The sequence below is a fragment of the Sus scrofa genome, chromosome 9 (assembly GCF_000003025.6).
Source record: "Sus scrofa isolate TJ Tabasco breed Duroc chromosome 9, Sscrofa11.1, whole genome shotgun sequence".
Lineage (NCBI taxonomy): Eukaryota > Metazoa > Chordata > Mammalia > Artiodactyla > Suidae > Sus > Sus scrofa.
The window spans coordinates 114,975,129-114,989,730 of NC_010451.4; the positions used below are offsets into that span (position 1 = coordinate 114,975,129).

A 14,602-nucleotide genomic window follows, 5' to 3' on the forward strand; every position below is an offset into this window, starting at 1 on the left:
AGCGTTCTGTTATTCATTGTTAATTTGAATTTCGCAAGGTTTTGTTTGTTTGTTTGTTTGTTTAATAATAGGATCCTGGAGTTCCTGCTGCAGTGCAGTGGGTTAATGATCAGCTTGTCTCTATGGTGTTGCTGGTTTGATCCCTGGCCCAGTGCAGTGGGTTAAGGATCCAGCATTGCTGTAGCTGCCATAGGTCACAGGTGTGGCTCAGATTCAATTCCTGGCCCAGGAACTTCCATATGCCATGGGTGCAGCTGAAAAAGAAAAAAAAAAATAGGACCCTGTCTATATAAAATCATGAATTTATTTTTTGATTCTCCCCTGCTGTTGGAGTAGTGATTTTATCTCTTATCCCTTTCCTGAGGCTTTGATACTCTAATGGTACTTCAAGTATGCTTTTACTTACCAAATAGCTATTCAATTTAGAAAGCAATTTTTCTTTAAAGAATGTCAAATAAGAATATTACTAGAAAAGAGAATCTTGCATTTCCTGTTTTCAAAAAATATGTAGTTCCATTTATAAAATAAGTCAGTCATGGGGTAGAGTAACAGTAAGTAGAGGGACAGATGCTGCTATTGCAGTATTGGTTGACATTAAAATTGGGGTTATGAGCAAGTAATGAGTAATATACATGAGTAATATACATCATGGGGAATATTGTATGGTGAAAGATGATAACTAGACTAATTATGGTGATCATTTTGCAGTGTATACAAATGTGAAATTACTATGTTGTGCACATTAATATAATATTGTATGTCAGATATGCTTGAATTTAAAAAATTCTTAGTTCTAAGTACAGACTTATAGTGATTCCATTTATTTCTTCTCACTCTCTCTAGTAACTCAGGTCTCTTATTAATAATGTTAAGATTACACAAAATTCATAGTCATACTTGCTTTAATTCTCTGAAAAGCTGAGAAAGAATATGTATTACTTGTAGTTGTGACTTTGAACGGTCATTTCTTTCTAAAACAACTTTGATGAAAAAAAGAAAAAATCCACAGTAGTAAACTTATTTAACTTTTTTTTTTCCTCCCTCGAGAAACTAAAGTTCTTTGTTATAGTGAAGTATTTTCATGGTATAGCTTTTTAAAATTAAACTCAATGTGGGCTTCTTTCTTAAAATAGGAAATAAAAGTATATCTGAGAATGGCACTGCCACAACCGCACCTAAATTGCCTGAATCAGCTCCTGTTTCAACTCCTCTTCCATCACACGAGTAAGTTATATTATGATATTAGAGTTCTAAAAACTAGAGCTAAGTATAATAGTACATAAAAAGGTACTTGTGATTCATGTGAAATGATTATCTATAGAAAGTTCTGGGTCATAGGACAGACATTCCACAGCCATTTAAAACATTTTCAAATTATTTTTTGGGTATTAGGAATTCACTTCACTCCAGACCAAATGTTTGTTATTTTGATATTATGTATTACTTTTATTATTTACTGTACCTAATCTTTTCCTTATTGCAAATGAATTGACATAACTGCAGGTATAAGTTTGAGGACAAATTTCAAAGGCCTCTTTTTATTAAGTTCAAATTTAAAAGCATTGACTAAATATCTGTCCTATGCCTAGAAAGCTATAAAGGGCACCTGAAATGCTTAGAAAAGTGATTTTTAAATATGTTTTGTAACACAGCAGACTCTTACAGTGTTCACTTTCTGAAATTGAATGATAGAGATCTCTCCTCAGGTTGCAGTGAGCACTTTGGGCAGGGATGTGTGTATGTAGGTAAAATATAAGATAACCTCATTTTTAAAAAAATCTTTTCTCCCAAAGATGATTAAGGTTTATTGTTACCTCTACTTCTGATCTGTAATGGCTAAACTCATAATGATTTGGGTTATTAAGATGATCATTGGGATAATTTGGGTATAATTACTGTGAATTTAACTTAAGTGTATTTCACAGGGTGTTCTCCCTGTAAACTTTGACAGCCCTTTATCTCAGAGGAACTCTAGCTACTTAATAGGATATGGTGTTTGAATATGAAACAGTTCAAGGTAATAAATAATGAAACCTACAGTGGGTGTGCTTTGAGCTGAAATTCCTAAGAGGTATATTAATTCAGAAATGAGATTTTTGTGTTTTGAAGGGCATACTGTCAAACTTGTATTCTCCTATATTAATTCTGAAAGTGACTGTGTTTAGACAGAAAATACAGCATTGTGTGTTACTGATTCCTAGAAGGTCCTAAGAAATCTGCTTGGGATAGAGATTCTTGGTGTTTCTAATTATGTGGAGCTGTCCCAGTTTCATAATTAGGTTCTTTAATTAACAACACATGGTGTGTCTTATTTTTCAAAGCTAAACAAAACTAATTTCATTTTATACTCCCCCTATACACATATACTTATACACATTCATTCCCCATATATATGACTATTTGTTGAAAGATACCACATCAGGCTAATGTAGAAATTTTTTTTTGTTGTCTTTTTGCCATTTCTTGGGCTGCTCTCGCGGCATGTGGAGGTTCCCAGGCTAGGGGTCTAATTGGAGGCTGCTGGCCTCCGCCAGAGCCACAGCAACGTGGGATCCGAGCCGCATCTGCGACCTACACCACAGTGCAGGGCAACGCTGGATTCTTAACCTGCTAAGCAAGGCCAGGGATCGAACCCACAACCTCATGGTTCCTAGTCGGATTCGTTAATCACTGCGCCACGCCGGGAACTCCCCTAATGTAGAAATTTTTACTTTTTTGTATTAGAGTTTGTTTTTAATAGATATTTTTGCATAATTGTTTGTTTTTTTTAACTTAATGTTTCTTCATGTATGTTTGTCTTAAATTCTTTTTGATGATTATATGGCAGTCCTCTGAAGAAAATAAAAGAATTCATAATAGGGTATCACTGTTAAAGTTATTATGAAAAGATGACTTATTTTCTTTTCCTAGGTTTGAATTTAAAAAAATTAACTCTGATTAGGGTATATATAGATGGTATATAACTTAATTTTTACCAAATTAATTCATTTTAGTTTTTCTCCCTCCCCTCTTCAGAGACTGCTCCTTTTCACTGCCATAATTTATTTGGTAGATAATATGCAATATACCACCTGAATATTTAAGAAATATTATATAGAGCCTATATCTCTATCTATGTATCTATGTCATCTATTTAGGAAAGCAGCATAGCCTATTATGTTTAAGTTTAGTTCATTTACTATTTTACTGTCAAAAAAAATTAAAGTCCTGCTTTTAGATATTGTTTTTTTTATTCCTACTTTTGCTATTGTGATATTAGTCTTTATTTGAAGAAATTTCCTGGCATTCTTGGTAGTTTTTCACCATAGGAAAATTTGTATGAAGATATTTCTTTTTGGTAGATTAGTTTCTTTTTTCAGATTGTACCTTTGGTGTTTTAAGAACTGCACCTGGAAATTCATTATCTTTATCTTGGAAGGAATGACTGATGCTATAATTTACAACATTGTTCCCATTAGCTTCATTCTCCACTTCCCCCTACCCCACCCACATACTCCAGAGCCCAAAGATGGGAAGAGTTAGGGGCTCCATTAGTTTATTATGAGCCAGGATTTTCATTTAAATGGTTAAGTATTTAGCTTCAAATAATTGAAAATTAGCCCAGATGATACTGAGATTATTGGGGGGAGTGGGAATATGTTTTTTTGTCCCTAAAGCAGATAAGTGTGTGTGTGTGTGTGTGTGTGTGTGTGTGTGTGTGTAACGCCATGTTGAAATTCTGCAAACCATCCTCAGGTAAATGACCTTTGAGAAATCTGTAGTTGACCCTTCAATAACATGGGTTTAAACTGCACGAGTCCACTTATACACAGACTTTTTTCATCAGTACACACTGCAGTATAAATGATCTTGGCTGCTTGAATCTGAGGGTATAGAACCGTGGACATAGAGGAACTGTGTACATAGAGGGCTGACTACAAGTTATACACAGATGTTGACTATGTGGAGGGCCAGCATCTCTTAACTCCCCTGCATTGTTCCAGGGTCAACTGTAGTTGCCTTTTGAAAGTAGGATGTTCAAGCACAAAGTGCATTCATAATAAGAATCCTGGCTTCTAGTTCTGTTTCTGGGACTTTTATAGCCTTTGGATAGCTTAGTTTCTGACGTAAGGGGTAATGAGACTTGTAAAAATCTGGTGAATATTTATAGAAGGAAAGGTATGTGATACATTAAATACATGGAAACAGTCATATACAAATAGTTCTTAAACAGAGATTAAAGAAAAATTTGATTTGGTATATATGGTGATTTGAGTCAGGTGACTGGTCACTTGATAATGACCTTTCTGTTACCATAGTGTTTATAATGAAAGTGATTTGAAGGGAAAAAATTTATCCAAAGTAAATTTGAGGTTTTTTTCTGTATTTCCAGCCTTCTTTTTATCTTACGTATGACACATTTATTTTCCTTAAACATAATTTTAACTTTATATTTGTAATTAAAGTGATTTGTGGTTATGGATATGTTTTTCTAGGTTTGTAACCACTGAAGAACGTGTGCACGACACAGAGCCATCATTACCGGATACTGCCAAAGAGAGTCCCATTGTACAACTAGTTCAAGAGGAGGAAGAGGAGGCAAGTCCATCTACAGTGACCCTTCTGGGTAGTGGTGAACAAGAGGATGAAACATCACCTTGGTTTGAGTCAGAGACACAAATGTTTTGCAGTGAATTGACCACAATTTGTTGTATTTCTAGTTTTTCAGAATACATATATAAATGGTGTTCAGTTAGAGTTGCTCATTATCGGCAACGCAGCAGGACTTCTGTGAGTAAAGAAAAAGATTACCTTGTGTCCGCTCAACCACCATTAGTGCTTCCTGTTGAATCAGTAGATGTTTCAGTATTGCAACTTCCAGGTGGAGAATTGGACAGCAAGAGTAAGGAAAAGGAAGTTGAAACTGTTGATCTAGGTGACTTAAGTAGTACGCACCGTGGAGATTTGATTAATCACACTGTAGATGCAATTGAACTTGAACCAAGCCATCCTCAAACTCTTTCTCAGTCTTTTCTCTTAGACATTACTCCAGAAATTGGTTCATCATCTAAAATAGAAGTATCTGAGCCTATTAAATATGAGGCAGGGCATACACCATCACAAGTGATTCCCCAAGAGAGTTCTGTCGAGGTCGATAATGAAACAGAAAAAAGATCTGAGAGTGTTAGTTCTATAGAGAAGCCAACTGTGATTTATGAAACAAATAAACTTAATGAAGTAATGGATAATATTGTAAAAGAAGAAGTAAACACCATGCAGATTATCACAAAGCTATCTGAAACAATAGTGCCACCTATAAACACAGCTACTGTGCCAGACAATGAAGATGGGGAACCCAAAATGAACATAGCTGACACACCAAAGCAAATTTTGACTCCTGCTGTGGATTCTTCTTCATTACCTGAAATAAAAGAGGAAGAACAGTCTACAGAAGATGCCCTTTTAAAAGGGTTACAGAGGACAGCTACAGATTTTTATGCTGAATTGCAAAATTCTTCAGATCTAGGATATGCCAATGGAAATCTTATACATGGATCTAACCAAAAGGAGTCAGTATTTATGAGACTTAATAACCGTATTAAAGCCTTAGAAGTTAACATGTCTCTCAGTGGTCGCTATTTGGAGGAGCTTAGCCAAAGGTAAGCTTTATTGGTTCGTTTTTTTTTTTGTTTTTGTTTTGTAGGGCCACAGGTATGGCATGTGAAAGTTCCCAGGCTAGGGATCAATTTGGAGCTGTAACTGCCAGCCTATGCCACAGCCACAGCAGAACCAGGTCTGAGCTGCGACCTACACCACAGCTCACAGCAATGCCAGATCCTTGACCCACTGAGCAAGGCCAGGGATCGAACCTACATCCCCATGGGTACTGGTTGGGTTTGTTTCCACTGAGCCACAATGGGATCTCCAGGTAAGCGTTATTGTGAATTAGCACAATCTACTTTCCACAGTGAGTTGAGTGGCAGAGTATAATCTATGACTAGAGACAGGGAGGCTTTAATTATTTAATGATACAGTAGTAATAAGCACCATTTTAGCTGAAGAGAGAAAGTTACTTGAATGTTGATCAATGATTTTAAGAATTGATTTCCTTTTTTAGAAATACTAAGGGACTATTATTAGGCTAACAAGTTTGAATTATCTATGTCAGGTTCTCCTTTCCCCTCTTGCTTGACTTCAGCCACTTTTACTATTTGATTCCCAGAGTGCTTTTTGGGAAAAATTTAAAGTCTATAGACTTTAAAGCTCTTTGTGAAACTTGGCAAATTATCATTTAAGAGTTTAAATAAGTGAAGACTAGAATAGATGGAACAGGGTGATGAGGCAGCATTTGAACTCTTCTAACAAGTCTTTAGAATCCTAGTTCTTAGTTGTAATTATTTATGCTCTTGTGCTCATAAGTGTCAGAGGCAGTGCCAGTGTTCTTATGTAGTGATTAAGACCTCAGGCATGATTCTCTGCTCTTTATATTATTTAGTTTTTTATAATTTATTAAGTGCCCAGTGTCCTTAAGGTTTTTCCAACATTTTGAAACCACTTCTGCACTCAGTGCCTAGAGTTCATGAAGCATTACCTTTTCCTACTCCTCTTAAAATGCTACTAATGGAAATGTTACTAAGGTTAACATTGTATCCTAAAAGGGATTTCTTCTTAATTCATACATATAATTTATTGGCAGATTTCATATGGGTGTGTTTGCATGCCTTCTTCATACCTGCTGCTTGTACCTCTCTTCATCCCCACCCTGTTTGCCCCATTAAAGGAATCACAGAAATCACTAATAAATCTTTTTTTATATACTTGAGATGTATTTGACATATAACATTATATTAGTTTAAGGTGTATTAAGTAGTGATTTAATATTTGTGTATATTGCTAAGTCATTACTACACTAAGTCTGATTAATATCACCACATAGTTACAGGTTTTTTTTCTTTGGGATAAGAAGTTTTAAGATTACTCTATTCTCAGCTTTCAAATATGTTATCCAGTATTCCCAACTACCCTTACCATGCTATTCATTACATCACTCTTACTTAATCATTTAAAAGTTTTACCTTTTGACCCCCTTTGTCAGTTTTGTCCACTTCCACCCCCCACTTTCGGCAGCCACTAATCTGTTCTCTGAATTAGAGGATTTTTTTTCCCTTTTATTTAGTTTCCACATGAGAGATCATATGATATTTGTCTTCCTCTGTATAACTTATTTCACTTAGCATACTGCCCTCAGGGTCCATCCATGTTGTCACAAATAGCAAGACTTCCTTCTTTTTTTATGGCTGAATGATATTCCATGGTATATACGTATCACATTTTCTTTATCCATTCTTCCCATGATGGACCCTTAGCTTGCTTCCATGTCATGGCTGTTGTACATAATGCTGCAATGAATATATCTTTTCAAGTTAGTGTTTTTCATTTTCTTTAGATAAATACCCAGAAATGAAAATGCTGAAGCATATTACCATATGATTTTATTTTTAATTTTTTGAGTAATCTCCATACTGTTTTCCATAGTGGCTGCACCTATTTACATCCCCACCAACAGTGCTCAAGGGTTCTTTTTTCTGTATCCTTGCCAACAAGTGTTATTTCTTGTCTTTTTGATAAGGGCCATTTTAACAGATGTGAGATGATAACTCATTATGATTTTGATTTGCAAGCCCCTGATAAATGACATTGAGCATCTTTTCATGTACTTGTGTGACCATCCATCTGTTTTACTTTGAAAAATATTCATATCTGCAAATTTTTAAATTGGTTTGTTTCTTTGCTGTTGAGCTATATGAATTCTTTATGTATTTTGGATATTAACCCTTTTATAATATTAATGATTTGCAGATATTTTCTCCTATTTGATAGGTAACCTTTTCATTTTGGTGATGGTTTCTTTTGCTTTTCAGTTTGATGTAGTTCCACTTGCTTTTTTTTTTTTTTTTTTACTTTTGTTGCCTTTGCTTTTGGTGTTAAATCCCCCCCCCCCCACCAAATATGTTGCCAAGACTGATGTCAAAGAGCTTATCACTTATACTTTCTTCTAGGGGTTTTATTGTTTCAGATCTTACATTCAGGTGTTTAATACATTTTGAGTTAATTTTTGTGGATAGTGTTACGATAGGGGTCCAGCTTCATTCTGTTGCATGTGGCTGTCCAGTTTTCCCAGCACCATTTGTTAAAGTGACCATCCTTTCCCCATTGTATATTCATGGCTCCTTTGTCATAAATTAGTTGACTGTATATGTGACTTATAAATCTTAAATAGCAGTGAGACAGGTAGAATTGATGTTGAAGTAGCAAATACCTCAAGGGACCTCCTTATGTTACCTCTAAGTTTTCTTGTATTGCACAGCCCTCAATAAGAGTCATTTTCAGAAAAATGGATTTATCTCATATATTGAAATCAGAAATGTGTTTCCAGTAATAATAAGAAATTAAAACCAGTTTAAATTAATTCTTACTCCCTAGGTACCGAAAACAAATGGAAGAAATGCAAAAGGCTTTCAATAAAACAATAGTAAAACTTCAGAATACTTCAAGAATAGCAGAGGAGCAGGTTGGTCATCTTCATGTCTTTTTTTTATATAAATTTCCATTGTATTTTGTATGCTTTCGCCGGTAAGAGGGATAAGTAATATTGGTTCACTTTTTCCCCAATAGCTGTAATATGTTTTCTAGTTTGTAGCAGCAATATCTGATGAAGAGAAAATTTTCTTTAGCATTATTTGTATTACATTTCAAGATTTGTATATGTGTATAGAAGTGCAGTGGACTTTTATGGAACTTTGTTAAACTCTGAAATCATTTGTAGTTTTCTATGTAGATAGTTTTATTGTTTGTAAATAAAAACAGCTGTTTCTTTTTAATATACCTTTTTCTTTCTTCTTTTTTCCCTTTTATCTCTTGCCTAGAGCTGTATAGTGATGCAATAGGAATGCTAATAGTGGCCATTCCCTGGTCTTGTTGGTTTTAAGGGATTGATTTCAGTATTGCATTATTAAATGTGATATTTATTAATAAGTTTTTATAGTGTGTTACCATGTTGAAGAAATTTTATACTTAACATTTCTAAAGGGTTTCTTGGGACTAGTGGATGGTGAAGTGAGGAGGCCTCAGATTGTAGAGTTTAGTTGCATCTTACTCTCTTTTTGTGACACATTATAATTGTGGTTCCACGTAAATTCCCCCCCCTGTTTTAAATTGAGGTTTGAGAGTTGTTGACATATTCTAAGTACAAGTCCCTTATCAGACACATACTGTGAAGATATTTTCTCCCAGTCCATAACTTGTTTCTCATTCTCATTCTCAAATGTATTATTTGAAGAGCAGAAATTTTTGATTTGTTAATAAAATATAATTTACCCATTTTTTCTTTGTTCTACAGAATCTTTGCCTGACCCAAATTCACAAAGACTGTTTTTCCTGTGTTTTCTTCTAGAATTTGTATAGTTTTAGTTTTACATTAGGTTTATGATCCATTTTAATTTTTATGTGTTGCAAAGTAGGAATCAAAGTGCTTTTGGAGGGGGGTTGAGAAACATGAATGTCTCTTCCAGCATCATTTATTGAAAAGATGATTCCCCCCCGAATTTTCTTTGTATTTTTGATAAAAATCAATTCATCGTATATACGTGGATTGCTTCTAGGTTTCTCTTGTGTTTTGTTCATCTGTCTTTTTGCTAATACTACATCGTTGTGATTACTGTAGCATTATAGGAGCTCTTGAATTTAGATAATCTGTGAATCCTTCAACCTTGTCTATCTTTTCCAGAGTTGTTTCGACTAATCTAGATTTTAGAATCAGCTTGTCAGTTGCTACCTAAAACAAACAAACAAACAAACAAACAAACAGAAACCCTCTTTGGATCTTGATTGGAATTGTGTTGAATTTTTAGATCGGTTTGGAGAATTGACATCTTAATAGTATTAAGTCCTCTGATCCATGAACATAATACTTAGTTCTTTAATATTTTCCCTTTGCTTTTCATGTAATGCCTATGCTTTATATGTAACATCTATGCTTTTGAATAATCTCATGTATCATTAACACTATTGGAAGTATATCTTGATTAGAAGTGTTAACCAACTTAATAAAATTAATACTTACCCTTTAAAACTGTCTAGAATTTATCAGTGTTTGTCAAATGTGAGTCAAAAGAAACAGTTTAATGAATCACATTCAGCATTTTAAAAAGATGAAGTAGATAGAAAGTACCACAGTGGATCACAGTGAGCGAAGTGAGTGAAACTTTTTGTTACAGTTTTATACCTCCACCTACAGTTGAGACTTAAAATGTATTTAAATCTAAATTTGAAAAACTTAGATTTAGAATCATAAGTAGTTATGTAGCTATTTCATGTAGGGTCCTAAATTAAGAGTGGAGATTTCCTCGACTTCTTCTTGTCATCTTTTCCTCCTTCCCAAATTCACTAGTAAGTTGAAATTTTTAGTACAGAATAACTACTGTAGGTGTATAACCATGAACACGATGCATAAGTCTCTAAAAGATGCATGCAAATGATATTTAAATAAAAACATGTTTGTTGATTATACAAGTTTGAAAATTTCAGAGTTGGGAAGATAGGTATTTTTGATGAATTTCTTTTCACCAGTGATAACTTATCATTGACTAGATGATCACTTGTAGGTTTTTGACTATGTGACATCCTAAGTTCCATCTTAATATGCTGTAAAATAGAACTTTTAAAACTTTCTTGGTATGAGCCTGCTTCATATCCAAAAACATTCTTCAAATATTTTTCAATATGTCTTTCTACCGATTGCTTTCATTAATAAAAAAAAATACATTTGATAAAGTGACTGTTCTCTGCTTAGCTGGTTATATGCTGGTTTATATATTTGGGGCCCATATTAACTTGAAAAGTAATTTTTATTAACTTAGTATTCTACATGGTAGCAGTGAGTGGCAAAATGTTTTTTGTGTGTGGGGTTTGTTTTTGGCTCAAGGCAGGGGAGGAAGGTTGAAATGTCACCCCCTCCACGGAATTTTTACAGTTTTTCCAGATTATTTTACTTGAATGTATAATGTAGTTAATGTACAGATGAAACACAAGGGAAAATAATAACTTATTTCTTCCTTTATTATAGGATCAGAGGCAGACTGAAGCCATCCAGTTACTACAGGCACAACTTACCAACATGCGCAGCTCGTTTTAAATTTATCAACAACAGTAGCAGAATTAAAACATGAGGTAATTGTTATTGATGGTATTGTAGGACAGGTGTCATAAAGACAGGCTTCATATCTAAGAACTTTTGTTGAAGATTATCATTTACAGAGATCTTTTTCAGAACACCAGAATATAGCATTTTGTGGAAAAATACAAGTTTTTGGAAAGCATCGCTTTCATAGTTTAGGTCTTATCTAAAATACAATTATAAAGCAATTCTATTAAGCCTTTATAAACTTGGTAGTTTCAATACATAGTTCATTTTCAGTTCAAAAAGGCTTACTAAGTTGGTTAACAAAGAAAAATTTCATTGATTTAACAAATATATATTGAGCCACCAGTGTGTTTGAGACATGAGCTGTCCAGTCCTAGGTTGAGGCGTACAGCAGTGACTAGTCCCTGGCCTCAGGCTCCTGTCACCTGGGGGAGAGAGGAAAAACATACAGTAAATGTATGTGAAGGACAGTGGGGTAGAGAAGGAAACTGGTGGTGCTTTAAGTGTTGCTGCTTTAGCTAGGGTGATGTCGGAAGGGTTGCCTGAGGAGGTGGCATTAGAACTGAGTGCTCAAGAGGAGTTAGCTGCCACCCAGAGCCCGGGATCGGAAGAAATCTGTTAGTAGCAGAACTAGGGCAAAGGGCCTGTGATTAGAAACATAAAGAAATGTGTTTGGGGTCAGAAAGAAAGCTGGTATGACTAAAGCAGAGTGAATTAGAGAAGTGAGGGTAGGAAATGAGTTCGGGAAATTGGCGGGCCTGGTCATATAGGCCTTTGTAGGCAATTTAGAGTTTGAATTTTATTCTAATCACTGCAAGCCATTGGAAAGTATTAAGTAAAGAGGTAACATGGGTCATCGCATTGGCAACACTTTGAGAAACTCCCTTTTTGTTGCTCTGTGGAGAATTGCCTCTCAGGGACCACCAGCAAGAGCAGAATTGGGGAGGAAACCACTTAGGAGGCAATTGCAGTAGCCTGGGTGAGGTGATGTTGGCTGGGACTAGGATTTTAGAAATGGAGAACAGTTTGTGAAGTTCTCAATTTGTGAACAATTTGTGAAATATGTTGTGAAGTTGCTGAATTCACTGTATATTTAAGAGGTAGAAAAACAAGCCTTGCTGAAAGATTAGATGTGGGTTATGAGAAATTAAAGGTAATCCCCAGTCTTAAATCACTGGGCAGTTGGTGGTTTAGTTTTGTAAAATGGAAAAGACTAAGTAAGAACATGGTTTTTTTTCCTCCCAGGAGAAGATAGTACAAATGGAAAAATGAAATATATGTGCCAAAATGTTGATGATTGGTGAATATAGGTGAAAGGCGTACATACCTTCGTTAGAAATTTTTTTAAAAATTAGGAGGAAAAGAAAAAGTAAAACGTTACCTTCATAGTACATTTTCAAAGAGCATACCTTACATTTATGGTTTTGAAGCACATTGAAAAAATACTTACAGTGATTTGTCCTTTGAACTTTAATTCCCATTGTATTTTTTTCTAGTATGATTTTAAAATTGTTGTTGTTGTTAATAAACCTAAACCCTCTTCTCATCTCAGGTTTCAGATCGACAGAGCTATCTTGTTATATCTTTGGTTCTCTGTGTTATCTTGGGACTGATGCTTTGTATGCAGCGTTGTCGAAACAGTTCTCAATTTGATGGAGATTTTATTTCAAAACTTCCTAAAAGTAATCAGTATCCAAGCCCTAAAAGGTAAGTCATCATTATTTCACCATTTTCTTTTTATGGTTTTGAGAAATGTGAGCAAATAAAGAGATACTGAGATGATGTCTTTCCTCATATAATTATCTTAAAAGCGAAATGTTAAAAACTTCATTGGAACTAGAGAGATTGTCCTGTGCCTAGAAGGTTTTATAGACTCTAGTAGAGAAAACACTAATAATACGTGCATAAAAGCTTATGAAATGTTTCGGTTGTGAAAGATGCTTTAATGTGGACTTCAAAGGGGAGGAGGAGAATAGGTATTTTAATATAGCACCTCCTAGAGAATGATCCTTAATTTTTTTACATGTATTATCAATAACTGGAGTGTTACCTTAGAGATTAGTCCTATGTGTCATGTACAGTTCTCTAGCTACCATATAGCCCCAACTACAGAGTAAATTATATCTATTTTACTCATTGTGCCCAATGATGATTTTTCTTATTAGGTGTTTCTCGTCCTATGATGATATGAATTTGAAAAGGAGAACTTCATTTCCACTCATCAGATCCAAGTCTCTACAGTTAACTGGCGAAGAAGGTAGATTTTTGTGGATATGTAATAAGTGTATGGAAACATTAATCTAGCTTCCTTCTAGCATAAGTGTAACGTCAATGTTCTGTTTGAGACCACCTGCAACAGAATAGTGGGTATAACTAGCCTTTGTGTTTGTGCTGTGTCAAAGCTACCTTACCATTTCCACACTTTTAATCTATCTTTGTTCCTAAAGGTCCAGAGGGTGGGGTGGGGGGTACTTAGTTAATTAGCTATTGGTAGCCTTTGCACATGCTCCTGTTTAGAAGTATTTCTTTTTAGAGAGGGGTGTTTGAGAAAGTTCAGCAGATATGGAAAACCTGAATGTGCTTCCATAGTATCCTGTGCTTATCTGCCTCCTCTTCCTATACAGGTAGGACCCCTTTTGTCTCTAGTTTAGGATTGTGAGGCACTTTCTGAAAAATAAATCGGATCTCTTTTTTATGGCCCAGGGTCTCCCAGGGTCTATAGTAGTAGTTTATTGTCTAATATTTAATGAATACTTACATTTAAATGAATGGATGTGTACTGAGTGGCCATTTTCCTATATCAGTACTTTTTATAATTAGTATCGTAATTAGTGCTTATTGAAAGACTTATCTTCATAGCAATATTAAAATAACCAAATTAATTATATATTTCAGTTAGTCTTTCTTAGTAATCATTAGATTTGCTTTCTTTGGGATTTAGTAACTGAGCAGCATGTTTTTAGTGAGTCATTCAAGCAGTCATTCCTGAGCTTCTCTGGTTTACTATTATCACAAAACTACAGACTTAATCCATTGCATGTGGGTTTACTTAGCGCTAGTAAATTTTCATCCTACTCCCTGCTTTTTTTCTTTCTCTCTTTTATTCTTTTGGCTGATAAGTCTTTTTATAACTGAATTTTTTAAATGAAGTATTATTTGTTCAAGAAAGTGTAATTATCATAAGGTAAGGCTTGATGAATTTTCACAAACCAAACATACATGTGTGACCAACACCCAGATTAAGGAGCAGAATGTTATCCAGCACCATGCTCTTTTTCATCACTGCTTATCTCCTCTCAGTATAGCTACTACATATTTTGAGATTATGAGATTCATTCTCCATGTCACTGACTGTAGTTGTAGTTTGTTCAGCCTCATTCCTGTGTAGTACTGCATTATACAGATATTCTAAATTATTCA

The 14,602-nt window shown here is 34.7% G+C and overlaps 1 protein-coding gene and 1 long non-coding RNA gene across 2 annotated transcripts in view; one reads left to right on the plus strand and one right to left on the minus strand.

Moving 5' to 3' along the window:
• SUCO (SUN domain containing ossification factor) overlaps nt 1-14,602 on the plus strand; it is a 91,023-nt gene that overhangs the window by 58,172 nt on the left and 18,249 nt on the right. The window contains 7 exon segments of the mRNA XM_003357538.4: nt 1,134-1,224; nt 4,476-5,639; nt 8,464-8,551; nt 11,105-11,156; nt 11,159-11,208; nt 12,735-12,889; nt 13,348-13,439. Coding sequence (XP_003357586.3) covers nt 1,134-1,224; nt 4,476-5,639; nt 8,464-8,551; nt 11,105-11,156; nt 11,159-11,208; nt 12,735-12,889; nt 13,348-13,439 — 1,692 coding nt within the window.
• LOC110255510 overlaps nt 11,215-14,602 on the minus strand; it is a 41,536-nt gene continuing 38,148 nt past the window's right edge. The window contains exon 3 of the long non-coding RNA XR_002335922.1: nt 11,215-11,607. This is a non-coding gene — a long non-coding RNA (uncharacterized LOC110255510). The remainder of the gene's footprint in view (nt 11,608-14,602) is intronic.